Source organism: Lissotriton helveticus, chromosome 10, assembly GCF_964261635.1.
Source record: "Lissotriton helveticus chromosome 10, aLisHel1.1, whole genome shotgun sequence".
In the NCBI taxonomy this organism is placed as follows: domain Eukaryota; kingdom Metazoa; phylum Chordata; class Amphibia; order Caudata; family Salamandridae; genus Lissotriton; species Lissotriton helveticus.
Window position 1 is genome coordinate 1196056701 of NC_136071.1, and position 22707 is coordinate 1196079407.

The 22707-nt window shown below is 49.5% G+C and overlaps 2 protein-coding genes across 2 annotated transcripts in view; one reads left to right on the plus strand and one right to left on the minus strand.

Moving 5' to 3' along the window:
- Positions 1–1447: 1447 nt before the first annotated feature.
- CETN2 (centrin 2) lies at positions 1448–13145 on the minus strand. The gene is made up of 5 exons (XM_078664052.1): positions 13074–13145; positions 6784–6942; positions 5123–5251; positions 2590–2727; positions 1448–2007 (listed from the first exon to the last, which is right to left on the minus strand). Exons 1-5 carry the CDS (start codon positions 13074–13076, stop codon positions 1918–1920), a joined length of 519 nt encoding a protein of 172 aa, XP_078520178.1. The 5' UTR covers positions 13077–13145; the 3' UTR covers positions 1448–1917.
- Positions 13146–13783: 638 nt separating this feature from the next.
- The window catches only part of NSDHL (NAD(P) dependent 3-beta-hydroxysteroid dehydrogenase NSDHL), a 52921-nt gene continuing 43997 nt past the window's right edge, over positions 13784–22707 (plus strand). Inside the window, exon 1 of the mRNA XM_078664053.1 lies at positions 13784–13928. The gene's annotated coding sequence lies outside the window, so the exon portion shown is untranslated. The remainder of the gene's footprint in view (positions 13929–22707) is intronic.

Sequence of the window (22707 nt, forward strand, 5' to 3'; positions counted from 1 at the left end):
TCATTCTCTGGAATGGGAAGTTGGAACAGTACTTTTGTTAAGATGTTCTTCCTGCATTTCATGGAGGTAGCTCGACCAGGTGAACTATCGTGAGACTGAACATGATCCCTTTGACTCAACATGATCCCTTTGACTCAACATGATCCCTTTGACTCAACATGATCCCTGCGACTCAACATGATCCCTGCGACTCAACATGATCCCTGCGACTCAACATGATCCCATTGACTCAAGTGGCCCAAGTATAGACATCCTCCAAGAATGGCCACATTGTGCCCCTGCGGAGGGATCAGAAGCAGCAGGACATCATTTCAAGCAGCGGCGCTGCACATTATCAGGACAACAGCTTCACTTACACACTACTGATAGCCTGACGTTAACATGCCTTCTTTCTGCCGACTACATCTCTAGTGACGAAGGACAAGGCTGGCAACAGAGACTGACATTTATCAATTATTGTAAACTGCAGAGAAGGTAGAAGACCTACAGAAGATCAGCATGCTGTTCTTAAGGCATCTCGGAGTGCTTTCAGAGAGGAGAAACAAGGACGCTCTACCGTTTTATAGATGAGATGTTTCACGCAAGATCACGTTTTTACACGTCAAAGTCCTGCAACTGGCCTGAAGTTGTGAAAAGATGGCAAAACAGCTGAAGGTTTATCATCTTGAGTCTCTTTTACTATTGTCCTGATATAGCCACACAACACCGGCTAGGTCAAGGGCCACAACACTGAAAGGTTGCCTTTGAAATGAATGAAGGAACCAACTCTTTGGTCTCTAATACCCGAATGTTTGAAGTTGTCATCTCCAGAAATCAGAAGTAGTGAGGTGCTGCTAAAGGGAATTACAGAGGGCGAACACATCACTGAAACAGATGTCTGGCTTCCACCTTATTTACAGAAGTGGCATTTATGCATCTCTGCCTGGCTTGAAAGTAACACAATGTCTTGCTGGCCTCTTTGCTAAAAGGACATGTCACTCGATTACAGTTCATCTATCATAGAGCTGTGAATATGGCATCCTGGACTAAAGCCTCTCCCGCTTTGTTTGGTTTGCACCTTCTAACAGGGGATGATGAAAAGCGCAATTCACCGATAAAACCAAAATGAAGGCTGTGTCTACATGTCTTACGGATGGACGAGTGTGGGATTGACTTTCTCCGTGCAGCGCCATTGGCTTCTGAGCATCAGTAGAGTATAGTACAGCATCAGGTGCAAGTACAACTGCTGTCGAAGTGATCAATGAAATATGGCCACTGATAAAACTGAAAATACCTAGACCTCACTCAGCGAGAAGGGTGGGGTAAACAACATCCAGTTTGCTAAGTTCTTTCTCAAGCACCAGGAGTATATGTTTAACTCCAGAGGGCTGAATTCATCTCATGTGATCCTACTCCTCACTATAAGGCTGACAGGAGTTTTGTGAGTAGGGTTCACCAGGGGTTAATGAACTATAAATGTACCAACTTACAGTAAATGGAACAGATGCAACACATTTGTTTTCATATTAACCCCTTTCTGGATTTACATCGAGGGGTCCAGGTTCTGGGCTCTCCGCCTACAACAGACCTTCACTTGTGGACAAGTGGTCTGTCTCATGCTGTAAGGAGCTCGGCTCTGAGGTCACAGACACCACAGGCATCACTGTTTCACACACGGAGAGGCACAGCACACAGGCAACGTTCACGACTATCACAGACTCCTTCTAGGAACATGAATCCCTGCAGCAGTCCGACGAGCAGACGGCTGACTTCAGAAGGTCGTCTAGAGCGGAAACAGATTCATTTGCTAAAGGACTTTGGCATTTCGTAGAAAACTATATTCTGTCACATCCATCTCTTACTCCAAAGAAGGGCTTTTAAGTTGCCACTGCTGGCCCTTCAATCCCCTGATGAGTCCCTCGATGAAGAGAGAGGCGCTCAGTACAGGCTGGTCTTCTTCATGATGCGTAGGAACTCCTGCTCATTCACCTCGCCATCTCCATCGCGGTCAGCCTCATCGATCATCTCCTGCGAGACACCAGAGGGAACAGGCAAAGGATGAGTAAGGTAACTGGGACATAAGGGAACAGGTCATGATGCAGGCGCCTAAATCATGCTGAAGTACTTTTGACGATTAAAACAATCAGCAGAACTGAATGCATAAAAGAAGGAGAAGCAAAGACTGAAAGGAGAGAAAGGAGCAGATGAAGCAACTGGGATTCTTGTCCTAGGCAACTGCTTGTCGCAACGCCTCTTCTCCTGCTGCATTAAGCGGTGTCAAGACCAAAATAGTGACTGCACTGTACCTCTAGTCCACACTCATTCTACACACAACCTATATATGGAGCACAATCCATCTCCCTTCCTGTCCTTACACACATGCCCCGGTCTGCTGTTTCTGGACAAGGCAGCTTTGACACCACACTAATGGTAGCAACATTCCAAACAGATGTCAAGACAATCAAATTGTATCTACAAACCATGTTTATGTATTTTTCCTGGCATGATAGTTTCAGGGTACATATTAATGCAACCATAAATAGATGCTTCCTTTGGAGCACACATTCTTGATCTCTGCATGCACATGTGGAAAATTGTCACGTTACACACCTGCAGCTCCTCATCCGTCAGGTTTTCCCCAAGTTCTTTGGCCACACGCTTTAAGTTTTTGAAGGAAATTTTGCCAGTGTCGTCGTCATCAAATAACCTGAAGGCTTTGAGAATCTCCTCCTTGGAATCCTTTTCTGCCTGAAAAACAGACAAGACATTCAGGAAATATGCAGAGGTACAAAACGGGAGGGTGAGGGGCAGAGGTATGGCATGAACAGGTAAGGTACGCTAACGACAAGGTGCAAAGGATCATGCATCAGAGAGTTGTACATAAGGCACTGGACAACGGAGATAACAGAGGAAATCCACCAGGGGCTGCATACTGACTGCATCAAGACAGGACACATCGCACACAGAGGTCGAGGGTGTCGCTATCCGGTTTGAAATGCTTGAAAGTCCATAATATCTGCGATCAATGAACAATCAAGAGCTCATCTGTTGTGTCTCGGTAATATATAGACCAAGTCAACCAAGCCTAAAATCCCTCTGGGGTGTTGAGAATGCTGCAAAACGTTCTCCCCCTTATTCCTGTCTCGCATAGAAAGACGGCCGTACAGGCCCTGGTGATCTCCAGGCTTGATTACGTCAACTCTCTCCACCTAGGCCTTCCGGCATATCTGGTCAGCCGTCTTCAAATGATCCAGAACGCGGCGGCCAGAGGCATTTTCTTGCAGGACCCAGGACTCACACAACCCCTTTACTGGTTTCCCTCCACTGGCTTCCGTTTCAGAAGCGTATCCATTTTAAATCACTGGTGCTGGTCCTTAAGGCATTCCATAAGATTGGGGCCCCTTACCTCAATGAAAGATGTAAACATTACGTCCCCCAGCGCACTCTGAGGTCATCCGCTCAGCTTCTGACCGCCACACCTAAGGTCAGACTGTCTAGGATCGGGGACAGACCCTTTCAAGTGGCAGCTTCTCGTTTATGGAATACTCTGTCACTCGGTCTTAGACAAGTGCAAGACCGCCCCACGTTTAGGCAAAAATTAAGGACCTGGCTTTTTCAGCTGTAAAGACTTCGGTCGACTATTCGTGAGTTGGGGTTTCTTGTTCTGGTTAGCTGTTAAGTGGTCTTCTTGTTCATAGTGCCGGGACACTCTTGGGAGTAGCTGCGCGCTTTATAAGTGCCATGTAACATAAAATAATAAACCCAATAAATGAGACGGTAAGTTGTCTGAACTTAGTAAAATTATGCAACTAGAGCATGTCTTCTATATGTGCGTGTGCCTCGCCTCTCAACTTCATGTGTCTAATACCGGAGCCACAGGAAGCTCTGCTTTCCTTGACTGTCCTTACAGATAAGAAAGGCTGTTCACTCGTAGTAAATTGGATACCTTAGTCTGAAGGCTGCATTCTATGGCAAAGTATCAGGAATGGGCACCATCTTGAGATGAGAGCAGAATTTTTGGCATTACAATTTAAAAGTAGGACTCTAGAAATGCACTGCACAACCAAAGACTTGTGGCTTTGGTGTGTCCACGAAAAGTATACAGTTCCTTATGGTGCAAAAAGAAAGACAGTATTTGTAAACAGGGGAGTTCCTTAGGAACATGAGCCCTCACACACCCTGATTAGTATCATCCTTCATAATAAGGCATGCTCCTCGCCCGAGGCAGCAGAGATCAGATAGCTCGTCTTGAGGAGTCTTCACTACAATACTCACGCTAAGTCAGCGTTAACTTGGCTACCACTTGAGGAGGCATTACCGCTACCCAAATTGGGTAAGAATTTAGAAATTAGCACATGAAGGGACCTAACTATACCAATCGGGTAATTTGTGATTAGATAATCCCTGGAATTACACAACTCCAGTTTCCAACCACTGTGTAGATTACGTTTAATAAGTCCTGAAGAATTGCCAACAGATCAGTACTGACTTACAAATGGCAAGAAACAGGTTGACCCTCAGAGCTATCATAGATCATTGTCTCTCTTGCTAGCGATCAGGTTATTAAAAGGAAAAGTGGAGTTAAAATTCCATTTTGAGGACTACCTAGTCTGTTTTAATACTCACTTTTCACATACAAGCACATCGACATCAATCTACACGAGCAGCCCTACACCCACACTCCACATACGGCACTGGAACAAAAGATCTCCAGTAAAAAGCCCCCCTCGTGGGTGCCCGATGGGCACTGCAGCGCCGGTCGGACGAGGAGCATTCCCTATGATGAAGCATGACACCCAACTGGGTGTGTGAGGGCCCCTGTTCTTGAGGAATCGGAATTATCAGTCTGACGTCCCGGTTTACAACTGACTGTATATATATATCTCGTTCCTTCTACACCATAAGGTACTGCATACCCTGTGTTGAAATACTGGATTCCATTAGGAGCCCGTATGCTGGACCTATAAGCAATCCCGGTCCCTCTCTTTGAAAAACATGCTCTGCCCTTTCCGTCATGGGTTTTCTGGCAATGTGTATAGCAAGAAATTCAATAATAACATCTATGGCGGTATATACCACTCTGGAGCTCCACCACAATTTATGCGGTGACGTGTCGAATGATGGGCTTCCCAGCTGTACTCACCATCTTCTGGGTCATCAGGGCCATGAAGTCGCCGAAGCTGATCTTGCCCGTTCCTTCCTTGTCAATGTCAGAAATCATCTTCTTAATCTCTTCCTTTTTGGGCTCGAATCCCAGGGCCCTCATAGCAACCTGTAGACAGACATACAACTATCAGCGTACACAAGGAAAGTAACAGAAATGTGAAATACTCTAATACGTGAAGAACTAGAACAAGAGAGCAACATCTGTAAAATGCAATAGGGGTGACCGGGTGAGGGGGCTCAAAGCATCTCACTGGGTCAGTGAGTAATGGCTCCTACTGAGCAAGAGGAGACAAAACCTGCAACAAGTTGAGACTTTCCTCAGGCCCAGTGCCTCCTATAAGAAGGAAAGCAAAGTTGAGATAATTTGAAACACAGAACTAAAGGCAGCGATTTCAGTGGGACGAAAAATGGTGTCATGTCACTTAAAGGGGCCTGGCCAAAGAAACTAGGAATACTCTATGTAATAAGGGCTTTGCCTTAAAATGTAAACTAAAATTCTGTGCATTACACAGCCTGTCACCTGACCAGTACTTGAGTACCTTTTAATGTGTTTTTTATTACAGTATCAAGACATGTCACAGAACAGCAAACAAAAATACCTAAAACAATGGAGCCCTATTGGCTCCGCCAATTGTTGTTAGCTGTATCAGATAACGCCCAAGACCAACTCCTCGGTTCATTGTCCCATTGCTTCTGATGTTTGATGTCCTTGCTCTGACATCAGCCTAAAGATATATATATATGCTTTACAAAGTTACCCCACAAGGTGGAGGCACGCCCAGGATCGCTCAGGTCTTCACCTGACAGCCTCTGCATTTATCTGCTGCAACGCGTTTCAAGCATCAAGCCCTTCTTCTTCGGCATCCATGATGAAAATAAATGGCAGACAACCACCAGCGTATCCCCTTATTTATATTTATTACTCGATATATATATATATATATATGACCCATACATACCATGAACACTTTTGAGTGCATCAACAGCGCTTTCCCAAAAGGGGAATCACTCCCTGCACATTGCCAATAATTTAATAGAGAACAGCGTGGCATAGTAGCTTTGAGGCAATGGTCTAGGAAGACCATGATAAAATACCAATAAAGATTAGGAAGACAAGGAAGATAATTGACACCTTTAATCACTTGGGTAAGGCTGAGGACCAGCAATAGAGCCGCGATAAACGTGGTTACAGTGAGCGTGGTTACGGTGAGGGTGTACTTTAACTGTTCGGTTATAGTGTTTTGCTGTCGCAGTAGAGCTATGGTTAATTTGGGGAATGATTGGTTATTCTTAGCAATACGCTTCTGTGTTAGGGTTTGGCATATGTTTAGGATAAGTGAAGGGATCATCACTAGTGTGGGTTACAGTATGATAACCGCTGCCACTACTGTCGTGGTTACGGTTTGCCCTAATACTGGTTAGGATTATGTCAAATACAGAGCTGCTACATCCTTTACTCCTGGTAACGTTTTATCTGAAGGAATGAGGCTGTGAGTTATTAGGACTGATATTAATAAATTCGCAAGTTTTCAACAGACCAACAGTTGAGCTATCAATGAGTGCGTCACTGATGAAGGGGGAAACACTGTAATTGCATGGTATAGTTTGCAACATTATTTTCTTCCCGCAGGACCTTGCCTTGAGTTCCTTAACATCGATGGCACCGGCACCATCCGTGTCGAACAGATCGAAGGCTTCGCGGATCTCCTGCTTCTGCTCTTCTGCCAGCTCAGGCTTCGGGCCAGTCTTCTTTCTTTGAGTTGCTCCACCGAGTGAGGTTTTCTTGTAATTGGAAGCCTTGAAAAACATTCACATGAGACTTCAGATGATGTTAAAACATAACTGTTATAAATATTATACGATAGCTCTGAAGGAAATGAGATTTGAAAATGCTCGTCACCTGGATCTCCTTTCTAGATTTGCTTCTTTGCATGCTCCCACTCTTTACACCTCAAATGTAAACCACTAATCTGTGTACATCCCACCCCACTTATGCAGAGTTCACCAGCTCAATCTTCCTCTAACACATGAATTCCAACACCTACCAATTATGTCAAATGTTTTAACTTAAATAGATGGTTGAAAGTTGTAAAATGCCAGAGAAGGCCTTAAAATGTTCTCCCCTTTCATAAGCAAATTAAATTGTTACCCAAATATGGCTAAACAAAGCTCTAGCATAAAATACATTACTATTAGTGAAACATCCTGAAGAAACAGGTGCTTTCTTAATGTTGTTCTATTATTCTCTCAGTCCATGGATGTAGCCTTATGGCTAGAGCGGTCGCCCTCGAAGCTGGGGAACCCGGTTCGTGTCTCGGCAGTGACGCTCAACATCCTGTGATTCTGGGCAAATCACTTGATCTCCCTCTGTGTAACAAAAATGAATGTGTTCTTGTGTAACGAAACTGGTGCTCATGTAAAGCGCTCTGATACCAGATATCTTCGGGTCTATTTGAAGCTATATAAAACTCTATTAAACAAACAAAAAAAAATGACACCACCTCACCAAGAGCAGGCTGGCACCCATCCAGTCCCAAACGGTATGTAAGAAAGTACTTTCTTCAGTCTCACACCGCAGGCATAGGGGAGAGCTAATAAGTCCAATGTACCACAACCGGTGTAAAGTAGGGTCTGTGAAGATATTTGAACTGGATTAGTCGTAGGCGGAAGATATCGCCACGTCATGAAGGAATTCCAAAGCTTCCACCCAATCATCATCTAAATCACCTACGTTTTGTCAGGCAGTCTTGTGGGCATCTAACAAAGTTAAGCTGTTTGTGACTAGGGTCTGGTAGATCGTGGAGGTCTTGTGGCTACCAAGGTCGCCCATTAAGAGTTTACTTTCAAGTGGATCGAAATCTGGAAGAACCATAAAAGCCCGAATGTAGGGAAAAAGTGCACGACACAGCTGCAGGAATTTATAAAATTGGCTATGGGGCATCGAAAGTTTGGCTTGAAGCTCTTGGAATAACTTGAGTATGAGGAGCCGCATAACATCCCCCAGTGTAGATATACCTATGAGGTCCCACTCTTGGAAGCCCCTCAGCCCTGTCACTTGTGGAATGAGAGCGCCCTGCCATAATGGTGTCTCTCGTGTTAGACGCCCCCACCACCCAATTTTACGAAGGGATCTGTATCACTACTCTAGTTGCGGGGGAGGGTACCAATACCTGATCCACTGTATAGTAAGTTAGGTAGAGAGGTCTCTCCCATCACTCCAAGGTGTAGGCCTGATCGCCGCGTGAACCATACTATCACTCATTGATAAACCGCAGTTGAGAGGCAGCATGGTATGATTGATTGTCGGCAGCCGCATTACTGACACAGTATGTGAACTGAAAGCAGGTTCTGAGGACCATCCGGGAGGCACCTCCACACCACATAAACTGAAACAGCACCGCATGACTCTGTCTGAACCATGCAGGGGACAAGAGAAGGATAGTTTTGCAGTTGGTACAAATTATAGGGTAATGAGATCATCTCAAAGATGGCAGATCGGCCGTATAGGGATAAAGGCTATGGGGACCAAGACCAGGCCTCGGTCTTAAGTCGTCCTAGCAGCGGGGCTAGATTGCGCTCCCACGAGACAGGTGTCAAGTACACTCCGAGATACTGAAATCAGTCAACCGAAAGAGATAACCCTGTAGCCCAATCTACATGCCCCGACAAGCCCTGCAACGGCAACAGCACCGACTTGCTGACGTTCATGAAGAGCTCAGAGGTCTCACCAAAAATCTGCATTATTCTCAAGATCCGGGGGTCCCGAAATGGTGGGTTCCGTTATAAACCACACATCGTCGCCATACAGTGCTATTCCGTCCGACACCTCCATTGACCATTCAAATCCTCGTACCCAAGCGTCCAACCTTACCCAAGACACCACAGGCTCCATTGCCAGGGAAAATAACAAGGGAGACAATGGACACCCCTGTCTAGTGCCATGCCGGATGGGGAACGGGGCAGACACCGATCCTACCACACGAACCAAGGCAGTCTAGTCTGTATACAATAACCGAATACAGGAAAGGAATCTGGGCCCCATGTTAAGATACCGGAGAAGTGCAAACAAATACGTCCAACTTACGGAATTGAAGGCCTTATCACTATCCACTAGTAGTAGAGTTTGGGAAGTGTCCACCACTCATATACGAGAATAGAAAAGAAGCATGTACTGAATGTTAAACTTGGGAAGGTGTCTCTTCACAGCAACACATGATTGGCACTGTTGCTGGACCATCTAAGTGTAGTCCGGAAATATCATGATGCTGTGAGACTTGAAAAGCAGCGTTTCTTGCTTTCGAATACAAGGATAGTGTACCAGTCATGAAAATTGAGAATTCTAGCTATGACCGGCCAATGCTGTCCTACTGAGTACTGAGGGCGGCTTTTTGGCTAGGGCCCTATGAAGAAAGGGAATCTGGTGGTAGTAGTATAGTGATCCAGCGGCCAAGAAACTTGTCCATACTCTCTCCCTCGCAACTCTCTGGGAAGGCCACGAAATGGAGGTTCTTGTGGCAGGTGCAGCCTTCCACATCTTCCACTCGTGCCAACAGCTCCTAGGCTACCGTTGTGTGTTAAATTTTTGTTGCAACAAAGTCACGATGTCTTCAATGTTGGAAACTCTAGTCTTAGCCTCCGTGATACGCTCTTCCGCCTTCCAGAGATCTTGTCACAGCCGAGTTACATCTGAACTAACTGCTCCAATCTTGGCATCCAACATGTCCCTGGATTGTGTAATAGCGGCTAGAAGTGCTGCATTATCAGGTATGGAACCCCCAGTGTCAGTCACCACAGACCCAGCCCCATTAACCAATCCAGTGTGCTCTGTTTCGCTGTAGAGTTGGAAAGCTTATCCTTTATCATCATGGGATCGCCTCAGGCATTCAATTCAAGACCGTAGTCTTGTGGCAGTCGCAGAGCCACACAATCACCAGACCCTCCTGCTACACACGTCTTAGGGGTAGCCCAGACAGTCCGCAGGGCCGGCTATATCGCACCTCCACCACCTGGGGTCGCCACCTCACTAATTATCCGTTTGCTCTGACTGCTTGGGTGTACAGGGGAAAATTTGGCTGAGATACAGGCAGGATGAGGTAGGATTTGGATATCGGCTGCTGGAGCTCGCCTAGAGCGAGTCCGCCATGTTGGAGAGCTAGGCCACGCCCCACACTGCCCTAACTTTTTGACATGTTAAGGTTTTTCTTTTTATTAAAAGAAATTACACTGTTCAGTGAAACATCTTCATCACCAAGCAACTACAACTGTACAGTGTACTGAGAGTACTTGTAGCTCCGTGTTCATCTGCCACAGCTAAGAGGTGACCAAAATATGGTCTGTTTTGACAGAAACATTACCAACAACAGACACTTAAAATGCTGAATTGAAAGGAGAATTTTAGGGGTCCCTCCCACTACCTGAATGAAAACCTTAACTGAAGGGAAAGACATCCCTCTTGTGTTCATTTAAATTGGAAATGGATGCAATATAGATACTGTGGGCATTGAACGGTTCACCCATGTTCTCACCATTATTAAAAGTGGCATTTTTCCACCAATACATGCTGACTGTGGAGCAACTGTTTTTTACCATGAACATATTGCCTGCTTCTATTTCCACATAAAGTCTCTAGTTGGGGAATGATGAGGTGGACTTGGCTATAATTTTAAGTCATACTTGATGAGGCCTGTGTAAAATGAGTTTCTATTTAAAATGATTTCAATGAACTCACCCTCCAAAACTCTGGAGTACGATGACCACCTCACTCAGGTCATTACGAACACTGTTTGCAACTGAGGGTTTTTTCGTCAGGGTGAGGAGGTTACTCTAACTTGGACATTCAAAGATACAGGAGATATGCAAGTACCCTTTACAAGTTGGGCAGTACGTTGAAATCCATGTGTCGCAGCAAGATTCTAATTAACAGTATTAAAAAGCTGCCCAAGGTACTCAAAGGACATTCATAAATGATACCATTTATTTTTCATTGTTCCAACTCTGTACAAAGTCACACGATCATGTCCTCTGGTCTGGGGCCATGTGAAGTTATTCCTTATGATGTTACAACAGAGTCTATTGTGCTCAGGACCATGGGAAAAAAATCTCACATTGGACAACCCAGTGAAGTAACCAGCTAAATGGATTATTATCAGGAACACTGGAATTATGAGATTTTGCGAGTGAATTTTCTGCGTCATAATGGATGTGCTACATAAGCCATCATATTCTGCATAATTTTCAGATTTTAAGAAAATAAATGTTTTTAACTAGCTCAAACAGATCAAAGTTACTAAAAACCTGGTGACACTTATTCCTGCACAATGGGAGACCCTTCACAAAAGTCAACTGGTTACCGTTCAATTTCTTACTGCTTTGAGTGTTAAATTGTTACTAATGAGGCGGAACCATTGCCCAGTGCTAATATGTGTAAAAAAATGACAAAATAATTAGGTAACACTTTTATAAAATGTGCGGCATGCCATCGCAAAATTTTCCTTTTCTTACTGCATGATTTAGTCAACCCGGCTCCATAATTTGATCCTCCTTGTCACAGAATTCTAGAGCCCCTGAGAATTTATATAAAAAATACCATAAAGAGATCTACTGAAAGCTGCAGGTTTACTGAAAACCATACCCGGCCTGTATTTCTTCATACACCACACTGCTAAGCGCTGCATCCCATAACATGATAACCGCACCTCGTGCGCCTCCATCACACTGCTAGGCGCTAGTCCCATAACACGATCACAGCACCAGGATGGTTGGTCATCATGGGCGACCTTGAAACACTTAGGATCAAAAAATAAAGGCAACACCCTTTCAACCACACTCCCTACATGGTGTAGCTTTCTGCATATCTTGTGTTTTTATCCCCGTGGTGGTAATTCCGCCGGGTCACTGGGGGGAGAGGGCGCCGCCATGCTCGTCACGGAACCACTCCGTCACGAGCCACGGGTGCGCTGTGCTTGTGACGGAGTGGTTCCGTCACTACCCCGCCCGCTCAATAAAACCGCCGCGCAGGCACAGAGCGTCCGTGGCTCAGACGGAGTGGTTCCGTCACGAGCATGAGGGGTTAAGCTAATTAGTTCCTCAAAACCGTTTTTTTTAACCCTTTCGCAGTGCTCGCTGTATTTTCCTGCTCTGCTGGGGGGCGGGGCCGCGTACAGCACCCCCATGCTCATGACGAGGTCAGCTCGTCATGAGCCACGGCGCTCATGACGAGCTGAGTGACCGCGCCCGTTCCAATGGAACGTTCAGCACAGCAGGGGAATCAGCCCAGCGTGCGAGCGTTCCACGGGACGGGCGCGGTCATGACGAGCTCAGCTCGTCATGGGCACCGGAGCACCGTCGCTCATGGCGAGCTGAGCTCGTCATGAGCATCCAAGGAGTTAAAAAACTGCCTCCTTCTACCAGAGAGTGTTGACAAGGTTGAGGTGGGCCCCATCTTTGCAAGTAATAACGTGAAGGGGGTTGGAATATTGGCAGAATCTTAGAGAGTGAACAAGGGGCCCATATTCTTCTCTGGGAGCGGTGACAGCCCTGACTCAAGGCTGCCCTGGAAACTTTGGGGGTCACCGCTGTCTGCTCTTTGAGTGACTTTACACCTTGTACATTTGCAATTTTTTTCTGGTTGTATGTCTTTTGTAACTCATGTAATCCTAAGTCCTTATGTATCGCAACTGGTTCTTTTGTAAAGCGCTCGGACACCTTCGGGTAACGTTCGCGCCATATAAAATCTCATTAAATAAAAAATAAAAATAAAGAGGGGGGTCTGCTGCTCTATGTGCCACAGGGGCCCGTGAGAGAGGGCTGTCAGCCAGAGGGGCCCCTCTCCATGCGCCCCTGAGCATGCGGTGGCCCTCACTCCGGGCCCCCGGGTGGGTCTCTGCTGGCGGCGGTGACCCGGTGCCCGCTGCCCCCGCCGCACTCACCATCCTCAGCCTCCACTGCTGCCCTCGCTCGGTGCTGGGGGAATCACAGCCCTTCTTTTATGTCTACGCCCCTGTCTGACGGTTCGAGAGCTGATTGGCTCGCTGGGGCTCGTACGCTGCCTCCGATAGGCTCTCCCCAGGCTATCGTCATGGTGTCCGGTGTAATTACAAGTGTTATCAATAGTATTAAAATAATAGTATTTGATGGCATTTCCAAATATATTAACCATATAATTAACGCTGAACTTTGGCACTCCGAATACGCGGAACCTTCCCGAGACCGCAGTCGTGGTATTCACGGCCTCACTGCCTGGCTTTCCTGCCATGGTATGAGAAGTGTCGGGCGTGGCAGCCATGTTAGAGTCAGTCGCCTCTTCTGAAATTCAGAAACAGCTGCAACAGAAGACCTTCGCCTGTCGATGGATTTTTGACTGACTTCAGCAGAGGGTTCCACTAAGACCCCCCTCACCTGCACCCCGTTTTAACCTGTGTACAGCCAACGAAATACACCTAATAACGGCACCGCCCACAACAAATTGAAAGCGAGGCGTGGAACGCAAACATACAGTGCAAGGTGCACACCGACTTCGACTGTGGTTCTACGACGTAATTGGATGACCTGTGGCGCGTGGGGCGGTCCTAGGAAACGTGCGATGGGATTGGTCAATGGAGTTGAAGCGGGCCAATGCGCTTTGAGTCTGGATGTGCCTGACTGTCAGGCGATGCTGGAGCTGGATAAGAACCGCAGGAGGACCGGGGAGAGGAAGGGGCCGGGAGGAGAGGCGCTGAGACGGGCAGCCCAGGTGACAGGCGATCGAGGTGACAGGCGGCCCAGGCGGGGAGCCGAGGTCACAGGTGAGGCGAGCGCAGAACCAGTGCTTAAAATGGGCCGGTACTCACCGGTACTGAGTACCGGCACTTCCGAAATTTCTGGCCCTCAGTACCGGCACTTTTTTTTTAGGTCAGGGAGAGTACCGGTGCCCTGATTGCGAGCAGAGCAGGCTCAGGTTACTTATCTCCTCCAGACGCCGCTCTGCTTCCGACTGAGCCCTTCAGTGGCCTTTTGCACAATCCCTGCAGCTCTCCCTTGAGTGGCCCCTGACTGCAGGGGTCTGAGAGGGCTCGCCTTGCGTCATGCTGTGATAGCACAAGGGCTATTATACTTTTAATTTTTTTTTTTTTTATTGCTTTTATGGCATGAGAAACAGAAAAAAACCAAGAACATTACATTTTCTCTTCAGTCAAATACAGATGTAAGGTACATTCACATAAATGATATTCATCTAGAAGGAAGCGACACGATCAGGTCTGTAACAATACATGTAGTGTAGTAACTTAGGGAGGTATCTCATGAGTCCACTGCTGGTCAGTCTTTCTACATCGTATCAATGATACACAAGGGTTACAGTAATATACACAGAGCATCATACTTCAATTGGGACCAGTCCATAGTATGCGTCTCGGGGGCAACCTATCCGTGCCCGATATAGGACTCAAAAAAGAAACATGTGGAACCATATGCGCACGCCCTCCTAAACATCAATAAGCTCAGCAGGTGTTTGTTCTTCAGCACATTTTTGTAGATAGACCCGTAGTGGGCCCCAAATATCCTTGGGCCTACTGCATATTGGTTGGAGCTCAGCATAGACAGCATTTTGATCCTGACAGTAAATAACATCTTGCAACCAGTCCTTAAATTTCAGGGCTCTTCCCCTCCCCCACTTACATGCAACCCTTCGTTTCGCAAGCAGTAACACAATATCAAGGAATTTTCTGGTGGCTCGGGGAGCATGCTTGGTGTACCCCAAGAGCATGATGAGGGGGTCCTTATCCAAGTGCCCCTCCCAACATGACCTGCAGTGCAGCGTGTACTTGGGTACAATACTCATACACCCCTGGGCACTCCCAGGCCAAGTGAAAGAAACTGCACAATGGCTTTTATACTTAAAGTGTTAAGGCGGGCGGGGCGCCCTTCCTTTATCAAGTGTGTGAAATGGGCTGGGGCTTCTAGTCTGTAAACTTGTCCCATTTAGGGAAATGCAACGGCCGTACCAAGGTGGTTTCCATCTCAGATATTTTTCTATCTTCTATTTTTGCTTTCCTATGATACGGTTTTACTTGTGATTTTGCATTGCTTCGTAATATAAATTTGCTCATAGCTTTATTTTAAAACATTAGGTTTATTGCTCGCTCAGTATTTTTGCTGACCCCTGGTAATTTCAAACCGCTTAATGGGGTACAGATTGGGGGCGATGGGCAGGGGCACTGTATGGGAGGGTGACAAAGGGAATACCTCTTTCCGTGTTTGTTGCATATATGGTACATATGGTTGCCTAGGGTAGCATTAGTGCAATGCAATGGGAAACAATAAATAGGAGCCATAATAGGGGGGGGGTGTAGGAGAGGATGAGGGACCTTGTCATACTGGATACTTAAATACACCATACGCCACTCAAGACTGCATCTAAACACAATAAGAGAAGGGAGTTACATCCTGCTGGGGTGTATTTTGAGCGGAGGGGCAGCAAAGTGTTGGATGAAAAGTTCACTTGGTAAATGATTAAGCAGTGGCTAAAGGAAGAGATTTCATTAGAATGACTTGGCCTATCTGCTCAGGAATGCCGGAGTAACAATTACCCTCCACTGTGTCTCTCCTCATCAAAAACCGTTTGCCGACAATTCTCCATCTTCATCTCTTTTAAAAGTCATAAACTGTTCCTAAGCAGAGCACACGTCTTGCATGAGAAATTTTCTGTATCGAAGCACACAGATCAAGCACCCACCTTACCAGTAATATCTGCAGTACAATGGATGCTCAATGGCAAATGCTTGATCAGTTTTATATCCTTTCACCCCGAAAAAGATGTTTCAGATTAAAGGTACAGCCGTGATTGAAAGCTACTGCAGGTTTCATTTAGTTTATTTTCTAAATGTGGCTTTCTGATTCATTTTATTCTTGGTCAGACTAAGAACCTGGCAAATCTGATTTAGGCAAGTTTATATTAGTTCATTCCTATAAACTTTAATATAAATCTGTAAAGATAAACTAGCGACCTGCTAGCTATGGAGTGTATTTGCACCTGTCCCAGGAAGTACACTGCTCAGCGTGTGATAAGTAGAGGTGATCCTTTCCTGGCAGATACCAGAAGCTTTAGCACCTTACTCAGGACAGTAAAATATAAACCTGCTGTTTCAGGCAAGCCTTAAGTCTAGCAGGTCACGATGGTATTTCAGTCCGAATTGGCATGTACCTTTTGCACTCCCATGCTTTGGTGAAAGTGTTGACCAAACTTGCAGTGCTTTCACACATGCTTAATATGCCTACTTCTGTGTTATAATTTCCACTACATTAAATTACAAAGCAAAAAACTCACCTTGTCCCCCCCCCCCCCACCAAACATTGTGAATTGGTAAACTTTTTTCCTCTATCCTTCTGCTATCATTCCAAAAACAAATAACTGACTAACCTATCCACCACTTAAAATGTACTTGCATCTTTCACTGAACTAATTCAACACTAATCCTATATGGGTCCCGGAGTAGCCTGCTACTCACCAAAAAAGCGCTTTGACGCCTCTTCAGGGGTAGTAAGCGCTATTAAATGCAATAACAATACAATACCTTAGTTAAAGCCGTTTTTTCCATCACTATTTGCTGTCCCCTATAACTGCCAAACTGAAGAATATCGATACATTTATCAAAATAGCTCCAAACAGTGCCCTAGCAAGGCTTTGATGCCTACAAACCCAGCAACCACGTCCCAGAGGCCCATAGCTGACAGAACATCCATGCAGGGTGGACAGAAGGGGCAGGGGAACAGTACCACCAGTAAAAACTTCGGTCCATATTACAATTTGCCAATGAAAATAAATGTTTGGGAGACTAAAGTTATGCCAAGTATGAATCTAATCTCATCACCGAGAATCTCAGCCACCGTAGGAGGCCAAGAAAACGGGGAGGGAGGCACCACAAAAAAGAAACTAAAAACCTTCCGATAATTCATTCACCATCAGCAGTCTGCCCTCATGTGGTGATGGCAGGAGTTCCACCATTGAGAGATGGACAGATCGGGTCTCATGGGGATCTAAAGAATGAGTGTCTAAATATGGGTGGGAAAGTTCAGGGGCTATCAAACATCAAAAGCCCCCGACATTCTTCTTACCTGTCGAGTAAGGAGGATTGGTAGGGGAACAAAAGACCGCCTAGGTGGCTGTGTAATCGGAATCAGGATCATCTCTGGAGATATTCTTAAGGGAATGGGTGGAATGCTTTTGTGTTCATCTCAGCTTGTTTTGCTCTCAGTGTGTGTGCCTGCTTGAGAATATATAGTATGGTGCCAAACAGCAACAAATAACATATGGCATTAAGACGCGGCAAATATGACAAAACAAGAAAATGTGAACATATCATCCTGTTTGGCTTTCATTTTGTGTAATGTGTTAACCTGATTGGTGTTAGAAAGGCGATCCCGGGGGAGGCAGATGATGTCTGACTGGCCACCCCTAAGTCCACCCCTCCGTCGAGAAGTAGCCGAGCGTTTATCGAGAAGCCTCCTGGGTGAGGGTCCTTTGATGTCCGGACCCTTTCGCCTGGGGGTCAGAGGGGCCGGGATGATGGTGTCCAGACACCCAGCAGGGGGGTGGAGCCAGCGCCCAGGGAGGCCGGAGGGCGATCGATACTAGGCGTCTGGTGCCGGCTGGAGGGCCATCGAAACTCCCTTTTTTCCGGGATCTGTCGAGTGGCCACTCGACCTCCTGGGTGGATCTTGGTGCCTCGATGTCTGGGCTTCGCTGGGGCCTGGGCCGGGGCCGGGGCCACGTGGTCGTGACGTGGTGGGCCCAAGATGGAGTCAGGCCGGTAGTGGGGGTCCGGGATGGTGACCGGACCAGCAATGTTGGGGCGTGCAGTGTCGGGCAAAAGGGCTGCCCGATGCTGGGTGGAGGGCCGATGTCGTCCTGGGCCCGCCATGCGGGAGGGGTAGGACCACGCCATGAGGCCGGGTCCAACACGCGTCCCCCCCAGCTGAAGGCAGGGGAGAGTCACCCATCTTCTTGGGGATTCTCCTCGCCGAGGCGGAAGAATCGGGACAGGCCGTCAGCATTGGCGTTGTCGTTGCCGGGGCGATGCTCCACAGTGAAGTCCATCCCTTGCAGGGAGATGGACCATCGCAACAGTTTCGGGTTTTCTCCCCGCATCTGCATCAACCACCGCAGGGGCCGGTGGTCGGTCTGGACCCGGAAGTGGGTGCCGAAGAGGTAGGGCCGGAGCTTCTTTAGTGCCCACACGACGGCGAAGGCTTCCCTCTCGATGGTGCTCCAGCGCTGTTCTCTGGCCAGCAGCCGCCGGCTGATGAAGGCAACGGGAAGGTCGATTCCCTCAGGGTTCACTTGTGAGAGGACCGCCCCAATGCCGTGCTCCGAGGCGTCTGTTTGGACCACAAACTCTTGGCTGTAGTCGGGGGCCTGGAGCACAGGGGCGGTGCACATGGCAGTCTTTAGAGCTTCGAAGGCTGCTTGGCACTCTGGGGTCCAGCGCACCTTCTGGGGTAGCTTCTTGGAGGTCAGTTCTGTGAGGGGCCCCACAATGCTTCCATAGTCTTTTATGAAGCGCCGATAGTATCCTGTGAGCCCCAGGAAGGCTCGGGCGGCTGTTTGGGTGATCGGGGGCTCCCAGGCCCGGATGGCGTCAATCTTTGGCTGGAGGGGAGCCACCAGGCCGCTCCCCACTTGGTGTCCCAGATACGTCACGGACCCTTGGCCGATCTGGCACTTGCTGGCCTTTATTGTTAGTCCGGCCCGTCGGAAGGCCGACTGGACCTCCCGGAGGTGGGTCAGGTGCTCACCCCAGTGGCGGCTGTACACCGCAATGTCGTCTAGATAGGCGGCACTGAATTCTTCTAGTCCGGCCAGTACCCGGTTCACGAGTCTCTGGAAGGTGGCCAGGGTGTTTTTCATGCCGAAGGGCATCACTTTGAAGTGGTAGTGGCCATCAGGGGTCGAGAAGGCCGGTCGCTCTTGTGCTCCAGGGGTGAGGCCGATCTGCCAATACCCAGCCGTGAGGTCGAAGATGCTGAGATATTTGGCGGCCCCCAGGCGATCGATCAGTTCATCTGCCCGGGGGATGGGATGGGCGTCGGTCCGGGTGACTGCATTCGGCCCCCGGTAGTCAACACAGAACCGGAGCTCCGGGGTTGTGCCAGGGACGGTGGCTTTAGGGACCAGGACAACGGGACTGGCCCAGGGACTGTCGGAGGGTTCGACTACCCCCAGAGCTAGCATCTTGGCCACTTCGGATTGAATGCAGGCCCGAACTCGGTCGGGCACTCGGAAAGCTCGGTGTCTTATAGGCGGGTTGTCTCCGGTGTCTACATCGTGGACACACCACCGGGTGACTCCAGGGGTGAGGGAAAATAGGTCTGCAAATTGCCCCAGCAGCTCCCGGCAGTCTTGGTGCTGTTCTGGGGTCAGGGTAGAGGAGAGCGTGACCCCTTCGATGGAGCCGTCTTTCTTGGTGATGGTCATGAGATCTGGTACGGGTTCGGAGTCGTCTTCAGCTCCGTCATCGGTCGCTAGCAGCAGACTTAGTTCAGTGCGGGCGAAGTGCGGCTTGAGCCGGTTAGCGTGCAGAACCCGGAGGGGGTTCCGGGGGGATTCCAGGTCCACCAGGTAAGTGACGGGGCTCTTGCGCTCCACCACTTTGAAGGGCCCCGTCCATTTGTCCTGGAGGGCGCAAGGTTCAACCGGGGACATGACCCAGACTTGCTGGCCCGGCTCGAATTCGATGGATGAGGCGTTCTGGTCATACCAGCGTTTCATCTCCTCCTGACTGGCCTCGAGGTTGGCCTCGGCAAGTTCCCGGAACTTCCGAGTCTGGTTGCGGAGTGTCAGGAGGTACTGGTAGACATCTGGTGGGGCACCTCGTACAGCCGTCTCCCAGCCTTCTTTGACCAGGCTGAGGGGGCCTCGGACCGGGTGCCCATACAATAGTTCGAAGGGGCTGAACCCCAGGGACTTCTGGGGTACCTCTCGATACGCAAACAGGAGGCAGGGCAGCAGGACGTCCCATCTGCGTCGTAGTGGCTTGTCTAAGCCCTTGATCATCCCCTTCAGTGTTCGGTTAAACCGTTCTACAAGTCCATTTCCTTGGGGGTGATACGGGGTGGTGAATTTATGTGACCCCGCACTGTTGCCACAGGGATCGCATATGCTTGGAGATAAAGTTTGTACCCCGATCACTCACGACTTCTCGGGGGAAGCCGACTCTGGAGAAGATCCCCATCAGGGCTCGGCCTACTACTGGGGCCGTGATGGTTCGGAGGGGGATGGCCTCAGGATAGCGGGTGGCATGGTCCACCAGAACGAGGATGAAGCGGTGCCCCTGAGAGGTGCGGGGGTCCAAGGGTCCCACAATGTCGATCTCCACTCTCTCGAAGGGGGTGGTGACCACAGGAAAGGGCTGGAGTGGGGCCTTGACTTTTCCCCCGCTCTTCCCGCTGGCTTGACACGTCGGACAGGATCGGCAGTGGTTGTGCACATCGTTGCGCATCTTCGGCCAGTAGAAATAGGTCACCAGGCGGCTGTAAGTTTTATCCTGCCCAGGTGCCCGGCGAGGGGCACGTCGTGTGCCAAGTTCAAGAGGAAGTCTCTGAAACGGAGGGGAACAACCAGTACTCGGCTGGCCCCTAGTTCGGCAACTTTCTGCTTGCTGTAGAGAAGGTCGTGGTCCCAATAGACCCAGTGGGACCCCGAGGGGCCTCCAGCGGCTTGAGTGGCGGCTTGTTGTCGGATTCCCTCGAGGGAGGGACAGGTTTTCTGTTCCTGCCGGAATTGTTCGCGGGTGGGGCCACCTTCTTGGCGCCATTGAGCTAGTTCTGGAAGGTGGCCGAGCTCGGTGAGGTCTTCATGGTTGGGTCCCTGGGGGCCAGGTTCGGGGTCGGCGTCCTCGGGGACGGCGGGCAGTGGCGGTGCGGGCCACTCTGGTTCCTCGGTCGGAGCATCCTCCGGTGGGGCGAAGGCTCGGGCGGACATGGAGCGGGTGGTCGCACAGACCCACTCTGGAAGGCCTAGCATCCCCAGATGCTCTCTCCGCTCGACGCTGGCCCAGGCGGAACTTTCCAGGTCGTTCCCGAGGAGGCAGTCCACGGGGGCATCGTCCCGGACGGTCACCTTCAGCATACCCGACACCCCTCCCCAGTCGAAGGGGATGCGGGCCATCTGGCACAAACTCTCGGAGTTGTCCGCCGTCCGCACCGGGCACATGATATTGGGGAGAATTTGCTCTGGGGTCACCAAGTGGCGTCGGACCGCTGTTACGCTGGCTCCAGTGTCTCGGAGGGCTTCGGCCCGGCGGCCGTTGATGGTGACCCATTGGCGATATTTCTGGGTGTTGCCTGGGATCGGGTCTCGGGGGACCATGTCTCGATCACCCAGGCATGCCAAGATCATGGCGGCGGGCTCCCACTTTGCCTGTTCGGGGTCGTTGTCGTCTTCCTCGCCTCTTTCTTCCCCCAGGGCGGCAGCCGCGATCTGGCGGTTGGGAGGACCGGTGGTGCCGGGTCGCTGGTTCATCGGGCAGAGGGGGTCATTCGTGTAGTGACCCTGTCGCTGGCATCTGTGGCACGTCACATTCGGGCGGGGCCCGGGTCGGGCTAGGGGAACCCCCCTTCGGCCCCGGGCTGGTGAAGTGGAGGTAGGGGAGGACCCCGTGGGGGTGTCTCGGCCCCTGCTCTGGCCTCCTCCGCCTCCTCGTGGTCGGTGGTTCCCCGGGGATCCCCGGCCGTAGTCCCTCATCGGGCTCCGGGGGACTCGGGTGCTCACCCATCTATCCGCCTCGACAGCGAGTTTTCGGGGCTCAGTCAGTTTGCTGTCGAGGAGGTGCTGCCGGAGTTCGATGAAGCAGTTGTTGGACAGATGTTCCCATATAATGAGGTCGACCAACTGCTGGTAGGTGGTGACCTTGCTGCCTTTGATCCACCCCTCGAAGGCTCTACTGTAAAAGTTCACGTATTCCACCCACGTGGTACCGGGGATTTTTTTACAGTCTCGGAATCGCTGCCGGTACATCTCGGGGGTGAGTCCATAGCGAGTGAGGAGAGCGGTTTTCATGTGCTCGTACGAGGTCATCTCGGCGTCGGGGAGCTCTAGCAGTGCGTCTCTCCCCTCATTGACGAACTTCCCCCACAGGCCGGCGCCCCAGTCCTTGAGGGGTACTCGATGTGCGGTCATGGCGACCTCGTAGGCTTTGAACCACTGTTGGATGTCGTCGTTCTTGCAGTATTCCTTGACGACATCCTTGGGTATGTGCACCTTTGTGTCCAAGGGCGGGGGCGAGGTCTTGCCCCCGGATGCGTTGGCATCATTCGTTTTGGCCTTGAGTTCTAGTTCTTTTAGGCCGCGCTCATGCTCGAGCATGAGTCTCTTTTCTTCGAGGTCTCTTTGTCTTCGCTTCTCCTCCAGGTCTCCTTCTAGCCGTAGTTGCTCGAGTGCGATTTTCCTTTCCGCCAGCTGTAGTTCTCCATCCAACCGGAGTCGGGCGAGCTCCAACTCGTGGAGCCGGTTCCTCTCTCGCTCTCGGGCGTCTTCGTGGGGGCTCGTGCCTGTATTGGCGGGTCTCTCCCCCGCTGGGGTCATGTCGG